General features: G+C 33.2%; 2 protein-coding genes across 2 annotated transcripts; one reads left to right on the top strand and one right to left on the bottom strand.

The window, feature by feature from the left end:
- Nucleotides 1-4835: 4835 nt before the first annotated feature.
- Nucleotides 4836-5825, top strand: LOC134681820 (uncharacterized). Its single transcript, XM_063541458.1, has 2 exons — nt 4836-5175; nt 5702-5825. The coding sequence occupies exons 1-2, from the start codon at nt 4887-4889 to the stop codon at nt 5779-5781; spliced, it is 369 nt and encodes a 122-aa protein (XP_063397528.1). The 5' UTR covers nt 4836-4886; the 3' UTR covers nt 5782-5825.
- A 5774-nt stretch (nt 5826-11599) lies between these two features.
- LOC134681819 (toll-like receptor 13) lies at nt 11600-13916 on the bottom strand. Its single transcript, XM_063541457.1, has one exon. The coding sequence runs from the start codon at nt 13905-13907 to the stop codon at nt 11769-11771; it is 2139 nt and encodes a 712-aa protein (XP_063397527.1). The 5' UTR covers nt 13908-13916; the 3' UTR covers nt 11600-11768.
- Nucleotides 13917-16637: the final 2721 nt, after the last annotated feature.

Genomic DNA, 16637 nt, shown 5'->3' with positions numbered 1-16637 from the left:
TGATCCTATTTATTATTCTCTGATCTTCCCGAAACTTGGCAGAAGCAACGAAGTGTGTCAGTTCTCGGTTAGGTTAAAGCCGTTCTTTTGTCGAATTTCGTTTGACTCGGTGGCTACATATTAAGCTGGAATAAGAAAAATGTCCAATGACGTTTTTCGTTGACTTAACGACTAAAAGGTAGTTTTAAAAGTAGACATAGCTAAAAATGTCTGAAAAATATGAGATAAATATAACATCTACCGAAAGAACAAACATTTGCCTCATTGTTCGTGAGTTCAAAAATTGTAGATTCTATAAAACCATCTCTGCACAGTCGTTTTTCAAGCGGTAGCCATTTTGTCCAAGTTGATATTTCATTTGTCCAAGCAATTATTGCGGGTTTTTTACTTGATATTTCAGTAAGTAATTTATAATTTACCAAAACAAAAGTAAGATACACGAAAAGAACATAAAGTCTAGATTCTTTTTTTATCATCGCAATGAAAAAATTCTTCAAAATCGAAAGTTCTAAAGGACACGATATATTAAATACATGCGTCACATACAATATACGAATACGAATACGAATTTGTTTATTATAGTGACATTGTGTATATATACAGTATAATAATAATATTTGTCAATACAATATTTGTACACCCGGCCCATTGGACCTATAAGTCACTTAAAAAATATAAATCTTTAAATCATTTCATAGTAGAGTCATGTAGTTCAATTATTTACATAAATGAATTGTCTGCGTTTTGTAAATGCTTGTAAAATATATTTAGCTGTTCTTCTTGGAAAATAAATTAAAAATTGTATTAATTGTTCACAGTGTGGCAGTGATAAAAATGTTTCTTTGCTTGGTATGGTTGAGTAAAGTTCATTCCGAAGTTCATTATAAAAATCACAGTTAATAAGGAAATGAGTTTCACTTTCAATTTCATTTTTGCAACACATTTTACAAAGTCTGCTGTCTTCAGGTTCGCCACTATACCGTCCTGTTTCAATTCTTAGAGGTAGAATGCCGCATCTAAATTGAGCCAACATCGACCGTTCGTTGCGTTGTAGATTAAGGTTCACATATGATTCAGCACAGAAATTATTTTTGAAAGTTTTGAATGTTCGCAGTTTTGGATATCTATCTAAGTTTTTTAACCAATCAAGACCATGCTGTTCAAGTAGTGCTGATTTTGCATTATTTATATCACAACTCTTTCTATTGTGAAAAGTTTCCATAACTCCAATGTTTGTCATTATAGTTTTTATTTCTGCCGACCAGTTGTTTGAGCATATGCTATAGTCCCATTGAAAGATACGTTTGCAAATCCTTGAATTATCCATTAACAACAGTCTATTCCAGTAACTTATCATGTTGAGCCATCGTCGTTCTTTAGAAGGTAGCCATCCGATATCCCCCTCTATGGCTAGTTTTGGTGCAAATTTGTGTACTCCAAGAAAATATCTAATTGCTTTGTTTTGTATATTATCGATTCCGGAGAAGACTTTGTATCCCCAAACTGAGGAGTTGTAGTCTAATACTGGTACCACACAAGAATTATACAGCTTCTCAAATGTCTTAAATCCAAATTCCTTCAGATTGTGAAGTTTTGAGATAATTGCTCCTAGAGCACGTCCACCACCTTTTGCTAGATTTTCTGCGTTTGATGCAAAGTCTTTTTTCTCGTTGAATATTACTCCCAAATATTTGTACTGACTTGTAACCTCTAATTCATTGTCTCCAATCTTGAATTGGAAAGTTGTACGCTGTCGTTTGCCAGATCTGAAATGCACTACTTTGGATTTATCTGTATTTATTAGAACTCGCCACCGTTTACACCAGTCGTGTAGTTTATCCAACATCTTTTGCATATCCGTCTCGTTGTATGCTAGTAGTACAATGTCATCTGCGTACAACAACATAGACAATTTGGTGTCTTCGATATTTATACCAAGATCCAAATTGTTCACTTCTTGCACAAGGTCATTAATGAATATAGAAAACAAAGTTGGCGAACAATTGTCTCCCTGTTTCACACCAGAGTTACAAACAAACCAATCCGACATCTTCTGATTGACACGAATACTAGCTGTTGTGTAGGAATAAATGTTTTTGATAGATTTGTACATTTTGCCGTCGATATTGTTTAGTAAAAGCTTATAAAGTAACATATCTCGGTCCACAAAGTCAAAAGCTTTCTTTAGATCCACAAATGTTGCAATTACATTAGCGTTGTTCCGAATCACACTACTAAGAGAAAAGACGTGATCTTCGCAAGAACGATGTCTCCTGAATCCATTTTGCTCATCAGCAAGAACCTCATTCTCGTCTAGATAAGTCGATAGTCGGTTATTTATGAAGGCACTGTACAGCTTAGATATACAGGACAATAAGCTTATTCCTCGATAATTAAGCGGAATACGATGGTCAGATGAGGGATCCTTCAATATCGGAAAAATAACTGCTTTTCTCCAGATTGACGGTATACAACTGGTGTCAAAAATCACTTTAAAGAGAGAGCGAATCACTTGAAAGACATTTGGAAATTTTAAAACTTCGTACGGTATTTGATCAATCCCTGTTGATTTTCCATTTTTCGCACTTTTCATTACAGTTTCTATTTCCTCAAGTGTTATGTCACCATTTAATTCTTCGTCGTCATTGTACAATGGATCCGAAATTATGTCTTCTAATACTGTTTTATGAGATAATGCATACCTATAAAATTCACTGTTGAAATCCTCTTCCGATTGATCATTAGTATACAAATGTTCAAAGTCGGATTTCCATTTATCAATAACTCTAGTTTCATCAATCAAGATTTCACCTTCAGTATTATATACTTCCATTGGAATCAATTTATTTTTTCGTGGTCCTAGCCTTTTAATTTTTTCCGAGAATTCATTTGGGTTTTTCGTAGTCATGATTTCGATTTCAATACAAAACGATTGTCGATGTTGTCTTTCACATTTTCGTAGTTTACGATCGAATATAGTTTGTGCAAATTTGAAATATTGTCGTAGTTTTGATTTAACGCTAGCTTTTCCTTTGAATTTTAAAAACTGATTTTCCTTGGTGCGCATGTCATCCCATAATAATCTAAGGTCGTCGTTCCAAAACGGTTTATTCATTTTATGGCATTTTCTGGTATTTGTGCTTGTACTAAAACGTGGAATTTTATCATTCATCTCCTCGATTATGACATCGCAAAGTTTTGAATATATTTCGTCTATGTTTGTTTGTGTTTCCCTTGTTCTTTCTATTTGCGTTATAATTGACTGTAGTGCAATTTTAGATAAATCCGACGCAAATAAATCATTAAGAATTGACTTGAGTTTGTAACGTTTATTTTCAACACACTCCTGTGGAACTTGTGATTTTGTTGAGTACGTACATGTAGTTTTAAATTATGCTATTAACACTGAGTGATCTGGAACTTTACTTCGTTCTCCAAGCAACGAAAACAAATTTGATTGTTCAACAATTGAGCACGTTGTTATAACTTCAAAAGAAACTAACTGTTCAAGAACATCATGCGGAACACATATGTAGTCCACCACTGATTTTCCTCTTCCCGATATATAAGTAAAATTATCTTTTTGAACATCGATTCTACCATTTAATACACACATTTTTGATTCATTTAAAAATTCTAAGAAGGTTTTTCCGTGTTGATTGGTGTTGCCGTCAAGGGAGAAACGGGTGGGTACATCATCAAATTCGGTAAAGTCGTTGAAGTTTCCTATTCTGGAGTTAAAGTCCCCACAAACAAATATAGCATCACAAGTATAATGTACGTAAATGTTAGATAGAATTTGAGCGAAAAATCCCTGCGAGTACCGACCCCAGACGGAATTTTCTGGTGGTAGATAACAAGAAAGTACAAGAAAACTATAGTCTGTATTTGTTGACGTAAATTTAGCACAGAGTATTCCTTCGTAACACATATCTATTGTTTCATATTTGTATTCCTCAAGTATCCATTGTTTAATTAGTAGACCAACTCCACCAGACGCTTTCGGCGCATTAAGATGTATTTTATTTCTATTATGTCCTTTCCATGTATAACCATCTATTGCAATTTTATTAGTTTCTTTCAAGTGCGTTTCACATATGCTTAGTATATCCACAGGTATGCATTTCTCTATGGGTGTTAATAATAGATGATAAAAAAAAACCATGGTGTTCTGGTAGTGTTTAAAGAATATAGAATAATGGACGAAGAGCCAGCGGGCAGAAAATAGAGTGGAACAGATTTTTTAATTATTTTTTTTTAAATTCAAACAAACAAAAATAGAATAGAGAACATTTGAGTGCGAAATTATGAAGAATAGAGGATAATGGTTCAAAATTATAATGAAGAGAGTTGGTTACAAAAAATAAGGAATACAGAATGAAGACCTCGTGTGCACACAGAGCCTCAAACATAGTATACTTAAAACTAATGCGATTTTTTCTTCTTTTCTGACGAATTTTCTACAGAATACAAATGTTGTGACGGTAAAAAATGAATGCAATAATACTGACAACACATGACGTAAACAATATTGTGTGGTTGTTCTGTTTTATATCTAAACATGCTAAATCATCTGAGTTACTTTTAATGGTGTTTATAAGGCTATCAAAAATTGAACAAATATTATTTATAACCCCTTGGGTTTTCGGAATAAACAAAATACACAGGTTTGGTTTTACAAATGTAAGCATTACTATTTTCAAACCAAAATGGTGGAAAAATGGTTGATGACTTTCAAAGTTCCATGCGTCTTTGGGAAATTGATGACAAGTTTAAGAGTTTTAGGTCTAACAACATATACGGAGGTAGCCTTTAACTAAATTGTCGTCATTTTAGATAAAGAACCTAGTGGAAAATTGTCTATTACTGCAACACCACAGACACCAATGATGCTAAACAATGGAACTTTCCCAAAAGCAAGTAATGTCACTGACTGGGACAAACGGGAGCTGGAGCACCAGAAAACGAAAGTATTACAATTAGAACTTCAGCTGTATCGCCGAGACAAGCTCATAGAGAAGCTTGTAGACAAAGTAAAACAATACGACAAGTCATTTAGTTTGGGACAGGACATCAGTATGGTGGCATACTTAGATGAGAACTGGTCAGCAGTTATAATTCCAGCCAACGATACTGACCCAAGTACATCACCTTCAAATACAACTACGGCCTCAGGTAAAAGAACTTTACAACGTTACTTGCGGGAATTATTCTCCTTACATATTCTTACATGACAGCGGTTGCCTCATGTTGAGCAGGATATGATTAACCTTCCGGGTCACCTTAAATCCCCCACGGTTCACTTGATATCACCCACGGTTTTTGGCGATGTTCTCTTGCTCAGTCTCAGTTTCTATAATGTATTTTATGTACTGCTGTTTGTCTTTTGGTTGATATTTTTGGGGCATTACGTTTTCAGTTTATTTTCAACATATTAGTTTCAATTTCCCTTTGGTATCTGTCGGATCTCTGTAAGATATTGAAGGATAAAAAAAGAATTAAACATGAAAAATACGATTAAATTTTCTATCTCTTGAAATTCTTGTTGACTCTATTTATTGAAATTATTCATTTCATGCTTTATCTTTCTAAAATCGAATAATTACATATAGCTAATGCAGCTATTTAGGGTATTTTCGGTGTGAATCATGTGTCCTTTTTTTTAGGATATTGTTCTTATATTTGTATGTTTTTATTTCAGAAGAAACAGAAACAGCAACAGTTTCGTCACAGTTTTGCAGTTATACCTCTTCAATGAGTGAAATGTTTGAATCTTCATGATTTTATAAAAAAAAAAGTTGTTATATTATACTCTATCAAAATAACTTCTTTTGTTTTACTGATTTACATGCAAGAATTTTCACGACATTCATTGGTGATGCTGACAAAAAAACTCATGTAAATTTGCGTATGGGTTGAATGTCACGAATTGGTTGACCGATGCGATGTGTCGGTGTCTCAAGTCACTAGCGACATGTTTTCGCGGTCTTAAATCTTTATATACCAGTATAGTCGTGTGGTCTTTCATTTTACCGATTGGGTCCTGTTATCGATAGTGACATATTTACCGAGTGTGAATTTGCATGGTTGGTGATGCATGCATATCAGGAGAAACTAGTCCTGACTGTCGACAGACCTGGTCTCACTCCTGGGTTAATGTTGGTTGTTTAGATTTGTCTTACTTATCCTTATCGATTAAGTAGAGCTGAACATCGCTAAACTAGGGTCGCACATTTCAATGACTTATTATTAAGTTCAACACGTTCAGATTTATACACGCTGCCATCTGAACAATGTTCAGGGATCACACGCGACGACGGATTTTTATAGTAAGTTGAATGTCAAATTTATATAATGAACGCTAAATACTAAATAGTCGAAAAATATCTTGCACACCAACAAACATGGATATACCTTATCGATATTCGTCCGCCAAAGTTCCAGAAAAATTTTGATGTCATAATATAAAATATCTGATGCCACAATGGAAAATTGATTGTTGTATGACGTCAAAAAATCTAGCGTTACAGATTCTCAGGTTAAGCGGGAAAAGCGATAAAGTGTAGTATAAAGTTATGTCTCTGCTAAATCTTTTTAAACAGTAAAATGAAATCGTTGACCCCTATTCATTTTTCCTTTCATTTATCAGTTTTGAGTTCGTACAAGACTGAGCCAAGTTAAGGATTTAACTTATCTTCAAAAATCTAAAAATAATAATAGTTGTAATGAATATTTGAGCTACATTATATCGGAGTTTTGTTGGACATATTTTATCCATACCAGTCGAAGCGGACGCGAAAGAGAGCACCCGGAACTTAGTCGTCTGCCTTAGACTGCACCATCTGAAACTAAACTGGACGTAAGTTCTACATATTTAGGATCCTAGCTAAATAATATACACTATAAAGTTGTTTCTTTTTTCCTTTCTTCTATTTCCCTCTTTGTATTTCTATACTTTAAAGGGGTCACCTTTGCAACGTCCCACTAGCACTGTTGACGATACAAAAAGCTCGAAAGTCGTTTTTAAATATTGTAATTTACTTTTACAGTGATTTTTCTTTGTGGTCTGAAATATTAGTAGAATAGTGCTCTTATATCTGCGATAAGAATAAAAAATGGTTGAAGTGGGTTCCCTCAGGGCTCTAGGCTCTTAGTCTAAGTAATGTCAGCGCCCACCCCCTTTTTTTAAGGAAAATCACTGGATTCGACATAGTCCAAATAATTATGACGTCTGGGAAGGCTATTTTTTTTTTCTGGGACGCCTTCCTACACGTTTTGTGGGACGCCTTCCTACAAGTAGGAAGGCGTCCCAGAAAAAAAATTAAAATAGCCTTGCCAGACGTCATAATTATTTGGACTAGATCCGACACCGCTGTTGTACAACATATTTTTGGGAAAGTAAGTTTTACATTCTAACCAAAATCAAATCATAAAATCTTGCATTTGTGTTGAATTAATCAGAAAATGAAAAGGGGGAGGGGTATGTGCATGGAAGAACGCGAAATAGAATTGCCATTTCACGATGAACAAACAATTAAAAATGTCTTGCACGGTGATCTTTTTGCCGATTTCACGGAACACGGTAAATTAATAGCTAACCATTTTCACGGCTGCAGCCAGTGCAGGTGAACATAAATGGCAAAACAAGTTGCACGAAAATAACCCATTACCACCCTCTAAAAATGACACCTACTAAAATTATTGGAAATTACACAATACAACTTTAGAGACAGACAGTTCTTCATATTATGGTAGGTATTTTATACAATTTGCTCACAAATTTACTTTGCAATATGTTGTTGATAAATATTTTAGTTGAAATGGTGAAGCTTCTTGTACAAGTTAATTATATATTTTCCAACAATGTACAGAGAGAGTATATGGCAAGGAAGAAGAAAGGGCACTAGTAAAATGTCTATAAATTAAAGGAAATCAAACTTTGCATTGTTAATCAACCTATCACGAATTTTCAACATTCAATTTCTTAATGGGAAAAAATATTACCAATTTCTTTATTCTCATAACCAGAGAGAGTGCAAAATATCATGTACATGAATATGCACAAGATGATTCGATTCCTGACTTAGATAAAACACGTGATGTTTATTGTAGGGTTATGGTAGATATTATATGGGTTTTTGTATTATATAAAATACGAGTCTTCTACCTTTTCTGTACTAGACAATGCAGAAATCTAGAAAAATACACGAGTTTCCATGCCCGTACCCAATCCTCTAACTAATCTAACATTTAAAGTTTCCATCATGTTTAGCGCATTTTAATAAATCTTCAGTAGCCAAACTTTGTTTCAGCCATCCCACCTTACGAATGGGACAGCCGGGTTTGGTTATCCCTTAAAATGTTTAGCGTAAATAATATGTTAGAGTTTACTCTAGAAAATAAACGTGATTTACACATATTACACCAGACGTTGGTATAGACATCATACACATGTGAATGCGATTTTATATGCGAATGAAACCTTGAAATTTAACGTGAGGGTAACATAATGGCACCTATAGTATACTGTGAATGTTTTGTGAATATTTAAACATGTTTTTCAAAGGATAAATAAAATTTTTAAAAAATTGTACCTTAGAAAACTTGAAATTTTTGCTGCTATTTTTGCTAAATTATTGGTATAATTTGGAATCAAATACATGTATACTCGATGCTGGATACTGTAATGTTAGATTTGGTGTATAAGACTTAGTAATGGTTAATATTCATTGCAATAAATTTCAGTATCGCTTTATTCGACAGAACGGTTATAAAATTCCTTATTTTTTTCTGCGCAAAAAGCAACAAATTTTATTTTGAACTTTTCAATTTTTGGATTTGACAGATTTTATGATGTAGATCAGTATTTTTGTGATTTTACTTTTTATTAAGTCGAAAATAACGTTTTGTAAAATCAAACTTGGATTGAGCCTGACAAATAGCTAGTGAAAAACATACAAAAATGATTACAAAACTGAAAAGATACCACTTTTAACCTTGACAATAAACGATTTCAAAGTACACGCGCTTATAGTTTACACGCTTAACTGACGCCTTGCAAAAAAAACCACCAAAAAAACTTCTGTAAGTCACAAACGGGAGAAGCACACATCTGTAGTCTTAATTTGAATACACACAGCACTTAGGCCAAATGAAATAGTAAAAAAATAAAGGAACTTAAAAGGTAGATGGGTAGGGATTTTTTTCTTTAAATTTTATGTTTTTTTTACATTGAGTCTATGAGAGCAATATTCTGACTTTAACAGCACCTGCTAAAGTTAAGGGTAATCTATTGTTAAGACTAAAAAGTAGGAAAGATCGAGTAATTTGAACCACACATACGTTTTGTTGCCTTACCTTGTAGAAATCACTGGTAGATATTTTTGGGCGGGAATGAATTAAATCTTAAAATAATTTCAAGATCATAATATCTTCGAAACTAAATTTTAGATTGTTTTATTGATAGATTAAAATCTTACGTTTGATGTGGTAAACAATAATTGTGGTGTAGGTTCTACATAATGGAACTATTGTTTTAGGGAAACCCGTAACTGTCAGAGGATGCTAAAGTGACGAATGCAGTCGGTAACCCCTTTTTTTGGTATGCCCCACCTATGGGCATTATAATTTTTTGGTCTGTGCGTCCGTCCGTTCGTTCGTTTGTTCTTTTGTCCGTCTCGGGTGAGATACAAGTTTTTGGTCAATGTAGTTTTTGGTGAAGATGAAATCAAATCAATTTGAAACTTAGTACACAATGTTCCATATGATATGATCTTTATAATTTTGATACCCCAACTTCACGGTACACTGAACATAGAAAATAATAGTCATAGTGCCAGCAATTAAGGCATCCGTGTACTATGGACACATTCTTGTTTTATCGAATTTTGTTACCAAAATCTTGAAATACCTTAGTTCAAAATTTTATAAAGATGACTGGTAGAAATAAATGAACTGTTTGGTTAATATGAAACGGAATTTTGCTCTGTCAATCTATTATAAACGGTAAAAATCGAATTGAACTTTTTTAACTCTTTTTTCAATAAATGAATAAATTCACAAGATTCTCATTTCAATGAATTAAGACATGATATTTATTTCAATGAATATAACAACCGTATTTAAGGGCATACGATACAGTTACAGGGGAGGTAATGACGTTGCTAACGCAAAATGTTATTTTCGCGACGTCAAACTATGACATCGGGAACCGATGCATTTTTCGACTGATTTTTATCATTCAAACTTATTTAATTCAAAAACGAGTGCATGGACCACTATTTTATTAAATGGCAATTTGTTTCATTTTGCAAGGAGATTATGTGACCCTCATTTTATAAAAGTGTAAATAGCGCAATTTTTTTAATTTTGATAAACATGAGGCAAAAAATTACGTTTTTACCTCTATTCTTGTACATTTGATTTATTTCTGAATAATTTAATTTTGGATGTAACTCGCCTTCTGATTGGCTGACCTTGGTTTGTTATGAGCCCATAGACATAATTAAGTCATGTGACCGTGACGTCATTAACGTTTTTTCTTGGTTTTCTACGGTTTAAAATGAAATTTAGAATTAAATTACAAGATATTACTGTAATATTTTTTCTGTCTATTCGAAATAACATGAAAAATGTGATGCACACTGTTAAATAACCCGCTGCGCGCGTTATTCAGTGTGCACCAAATTTTTTATGTTAGACAGAAAAAATATTACAGTCATTCCTTAAATAAAAATTGCATATTTAAGGATACTTATAAAATACAGAAATTAACGATTATTTAACAAAAAAGTTATGTGTTTCTTTGAAAAAGAAAATACGGCCACAAATCTGAATTTTGAGCAAATATACAAAATTTTGACCTCTTTTTACTCAAAAAGAAGCACATGAAGGTATATTTTTCATAACATATTTGAATTAATCAGGTAAAAAGTAGCCTAAATGCAAATTTTCATCAACTTGTAAATACAGGTACAAAACTGTATCATATGCCCTTAAAGAATATGACATTATTTATAGAGATTCTAAGTTAAGATGCGACCCATGCATTTACTAACTGGTCCTCTGATTAAATTTAGTCTAACATATTCTTAATTTTATTATTTGTCATTGTAGAACTTAAATTTTTTGGATGTTTTCTTTGACTGTATCATAATTTACTTCGTTATTTATTTGGCCTGTTGAATATTTTTTTCGACCGTCACTAATGAGTCTTTTGTCGACGAACCCCGCGTCTGGTGTAAATACAAAGTTTAATCCTGGTATCTATGATAAGTTTATTCATTACCTTTTCAATAGTTTAATACATAACACAAACAAATAGTTGTGTGTACCTATTATGGTACAGCATTATCATGATTATATCTTTGTACAATTTCATGTTTTTCTCAGATTGTCTATGCGGTATTTCACTATATTCAATGTGGGTGCACTGACAGACAGAGATTTAAATATGACTGCACAATGCACTTAAGTTCATTACATACTCGTTCTTTGGTATCAGGCAGATAATTGTCTATTCATTGAAGCATTCTTTACGCTGAACCACAGCCCCAGCAGCCCAGGCTTGTAAAACTGCTTTTTTGGCCTGGAAATCATTTCAACAGAATCTAACTTTTGTCCCACAATTGAGCTCTGGGCCTGTAGATTTAAAAGTTTATCGTGAAGACTGTTTGAGTACATTAATTTGCTTTGTATGTGCAAAAATGCAGCATTGCTGGGTTGCAATGATAGAAAGAAACATTAACATATAACATCGATTCTATTATTCAGAAAATAGAAGTTGGTGGAATATCCAAAGGTTTATTAATGTCTTTAACAACGGCAGTCCAGAACAAAGACTCTCCAAACCCTTCCTTATATGATAAATATGGCGTTGTGTCGAGTAAAGCCTTTAGTGGAGTAATCATGTGTTTCGAATCAATCTGTTGGTACATAACTAATACCAAAACCTCTTTTCCCTGTCGGCGCCTCCGCTCTTGTACAAGGGCAATTTCCCATTGACACCATTCGCTTTTAGCAAAGTTGTTAGACAAAACAACGATGATCTTCCAACTTTTCGCCATGTATTTTCCAACACTGTTAAGGATTGGCTCTCCGACATCAAAATCCCTATCATGTAAACAAATATTAAGGTTACAATCTTCTAGATGTTTAAGCAGGACGCCATGGACCCATAGGCGATCGACGTCGCAATAAACAACGAACGCGTCAAACTCGTAATCATCTGACGATTCAAGACTAAAGTACCCACGTTTCATACGTTGCTTTAACCGAAATAAGTACAGTGCATTCTTAAAATTTATCTGACATTGGAACGTTATTATAACAAAGAAAAGCAATATCAAAACAGACGAACATGCAGTTATTATTATCAGATAGACAATATTTAACGAATTACAGTCTGCAATTGATGGAAAGTAATTTGCAAGAAGCGTTAATCGGAGATGTTCAGGATAGTAGCAAGTATAACGACTCGGCCAATTTCTCTGCATTTTTGTTGAAAGATTCGTTGATCGAATTGTATCCAAAAACCATTTTATTTCACACGTACATCGATATTGATTACCGGATAATTCTAGTACCTCTAGTGATTTAAATAAGTTTGATGGAAACGACGTTTCGTTAATAATATGAATATTGTTTCCATCAAGATACAATTCACGCATGGACGGCAAATTATCGAAGAGTGATTCGTTCCACCGTTCTATTTCATTTCCTTCTAAATTCACCGATTTGATGTGAGGCATATTTCGGAACAACTCATCTGGAATTGTCGTTATATCTGACGAAACTAAAGTAAGCTTTTGGATATTCCGTGTAGACGCAAATAGTTCCCATAATATTGAAAAGTCATTTAAATGGTTGTGCGACAAATCCAGTTCTGTTAAATTAGGTATGGTTTGAAAAATTGTTTGCGGATTGAATTTTTTGTCCTTTAATTTTTTCTTACTAAATCGAAAATGATTCCGATACAAATGTAGCTTCTGTAAAGACGAACTGTTAAATGCGAACGGAGCAATGTCTTTCAACTGCTGATTATCCCCTATGATAAGTTTCGCCAAGTTATGAAGTGAGGCGAGGATATTATTATCCAACCTTCGAAAACGATTCCCATCCAAATTTAGTGACTCTAAAGTATCAAGGCATTTGAAAGATTCTTTGGAAATTTTCCTTATAGCATTGTATGCAAGTGACAATTGTTTCAATTGCGGAACAAACGTTTCATCGCTGTCATTACAAAAAATAGGTATTTTATAAATATTATTGTTTGATAAATCTAGAAACCTAGTTGTCCTTAGGCCGTTTAAATCGACATTCACAATTTCGTTTTCTTCAACCTGCAATTCCATTAGGTTTGCTATTGGTAGAAATACGCTTGAATTTAGTTTGTGTAATAAATTTTTTCTAAGCGACAGTTCGATCTTAGATCCTGACAAATGATAAAACATGTCATCTGGAAGTACATTCCAATCGTTTTTCTCTAAATGTAAACTTCGAATAGTTCCAATAGTCAAACTTTGAAACGAAGATTTCAGCGATGTAATGTTTAATAACTTCTCATTTGTTATTCTAAGCTCGGCAATATATTCAAAATCATAAAACGCATTATCTTGAATTATCTCAATTGAATTATTCTCAAACCATAATTTTTTGATGTTGACTGAGGAAATATTCATAAAACTGCTCTGATTGATCACCGTAAGAATGTTATTTTTCAATATTAATTTTGTAATGTTTGATGGCAGCTTCGGGATATAATTAAAACCAGAGCAGGTTGCTTCTACATTTTTACACTTGCACTCTTTATCTTTTCCCCATGAATCTTCATTCGCACAGCAAAAGTGAGTACATCCAACGACAAAGCAAAGTAAAATGCAAACACAATTTAATTTTAAATGCGACATTTTTACACTACAAAGTGCTATACTACAATGGAAATGACACTGAAACCAAAACAGTACTTCCCGATACATTAGTATTGGAAAAAACTTCCTTGGTACTTCAGATTTTTTTTTTATATATTCGTACCTGTGAAAGTTGATCTCTTCATAATTACGTACATCTGTCATTTTTATAAATTAACTGTTTGCAAAATTATGAATTATTCGAAATAGTGTGGATTTTTTTTTATCCCAGGCATGGATTACCTGAGCCGTATTTGGTACAACTTTTTGGAACTTTGGGTCCTCAATGCTCTTCAACGTTATACTTGTTTTTATTTAGTTAGGCTTTATTACTAATTTGATCTGAACGGTCACTGATGAGTCTTGTGTAGACGAAACGCTAGTCTGGCGTATTAAATTATAAGTCTGACACCTTTGATAGCTATTGACTGTTTTGGAAACTTGGTTACCTCTATATCATGGGTTCATATACATTTGAATATTCTTTTGAAGTCTTTTAACACTGAAATTTTATATTCAAACCAAAGCTATGCATTTTTATAAATACTTTGCAACGTAAGCCCTTTGATACAAAATAATTCTTAACTGACAAAAAGTTTATTTCTTTGATTCGAAACTGTTGAAGGATTTGATGACTTCGCCATTAACAAAGCGTAGTCTCTATACCTAAAAAAAATAATTTTCTTATATTGAAAAAGTCACACCGCTAATCAACTGGGCATTTAAAAAGTCTGAATGCGAGTACATATATTCGAACTCTTATAGGTCATTTTTTAGTAGCAATAAACAAAAGAACTATGTCAATTGGACATGCTTTGATACTATATATGCGCTTGAATTTTGACTAGATAACATTTTTGTTCGCTTTGGAAATTCCGTATATCGTCAAGTAATTGGAATTCCAATGGGGACTAACTGTGCACCACTTACTGCAGATCTGTTGTTGTACTGTTATGAGTTACAATTTATGAATAAAATTAGCAAAGACCCATCGAAACACCATTTGATACAAAAATTTAACTATACTTTTAGATATTTGGATGATATATTGGCTCTCAATAATGACGACTTCAGTATGTATACCAAAGAAATTTATCCTGTTTGACTTACTTTAGATAAAGCTAATACTAATAATGACCACTGTCCTTTCCTCGATCTTGATATCTATATCATTAACGGGAAGCTTAATTCAAAAATTTATGATAAAAGAGATGATTTTTCATTTTCTATCGTAAATTATCCATTTTTAGATGGTGACGTTCCCTTGTCACCATCTTATGGTGTTTATATATCTCAACTTGTACGATCCGCTCGTGTATGTAACAACGTATTAGATTGACACGGGTTATGTTCTTCTCATATATTTTATGATAGTATGATACTTAACGGATTGTGCCTAATATTCATATGATGACGACATAATCTTTCAATCAGTTCAATTGAGGGCTAGAGCTGGCATGTCAGTTAACTGCTAATAGTCTGTTGTTATTTATGTATTATTGTAATTCTATTTATTTTCTTTGGTTACATCTTTTGACATCGGACTCGGACTTCCCTTGAACTGAATTTTAATGTGCGTATTGTTATGCGTTTACTTTTTCTACATTGGCTAGAGGTAAAGGGGAGGGTTGAGATCTCATAAGCATGTTTACCCCCGCCGCAATTTTGCGCCTGTCCCAAGTCAGGAGCCTCTGGCCTTTGTTAGTCTTGAAGTCATTTTAATTTTAGTTTCTTGTGTATAATTCGGATAATAGAATGACGTCCATTATCACTGTACTAGTCTACATATTGTTTAGGGGCCAGTTGAAGGACACCTACGGGTGCGGGAATTCCCGCTACATTAAAGACCCATTGGTGGCCTTCGGTTGTTGTCTTATCTATGGTCGGGTTGTTGTCGCTTTGACACATTCCCCATTTTCTTTCTCAATTTTATATATTGTATTTTTATGCATGTGAACGTTTTGCATTCAAATTCGGAATTTAATTTCTTGTATTCACTAGAATTGAAGGATACTATTAAAGATCATAGTATATTTTTAACTGATATGAACTAAAACTATAATTATCGATTGTTCAGGATGGTTATGTATAAAGGATAGCTTAAACAAAAGATGTACAAATGTCACAGAATTTTTTCGCCTAGAAATGTTTTGTATAAGGAAATTAAGTTGACCGATGCTTACAGAAAATTTTAATAACGTATATTTCTCACGGAAGTAAATAGAATAAATTCATCATTCAATTTGAAGTGGAATAAAGGTTTTTTTAGTAACAATGAGAAAAACACTGTTTGAACACCTGATATGTCTCTTTTTTTCGGAAAATTTCTCTCATCTCTGAAATTGAATTTATTTAAAACAAACCCGGACATATCTACTTGACACGAATACCAAAAGCCATAGACTGTCAACAAGTGATACATTTTTCCTAGTCCTGCTTGCCCGAACTTAAAAAGAAATCATATGCTTATTCAATTGGTTTTAATTAAGACAAACATAAATAGCATTAATTTGTCGCAGTTTCTTCTTATTTTATTTTGCAATACAAATTAATATTTAATTGTGCAGATTTAATTCTAGTATTCAAAAAATATAATAATAAAGGTACATAGAATGAATAAACGTAGCAGTAACTGTAGACAAATCTGAACAAGTTCGTGTCGTCGTCATTGCGATCACGTGTGTAAACCTGACACTAATACACTAAAATCTCGAACTTAATAAAGCACTA

This window comes from Mytilus trossulus, chromosome 8 (assembly GCF_036588685.1).
Source record: "Mytilus trossulus isolate FHL-02 chromosome 8, PNRI_Mtr1.1.1.hap1, whole genome shotgun sequence".
Classification (NCBI taxonomy): Eukaryota; Metazoa; Mollusca; class Bivalvia; order Mytilida; family Mytilidae; genus Mytilus; species Mytilus trossulus.
Note: the sequence above shows the minus strand (reverse complement) of the source record. Positions and strands in the feature narration are given on the sequence as shown.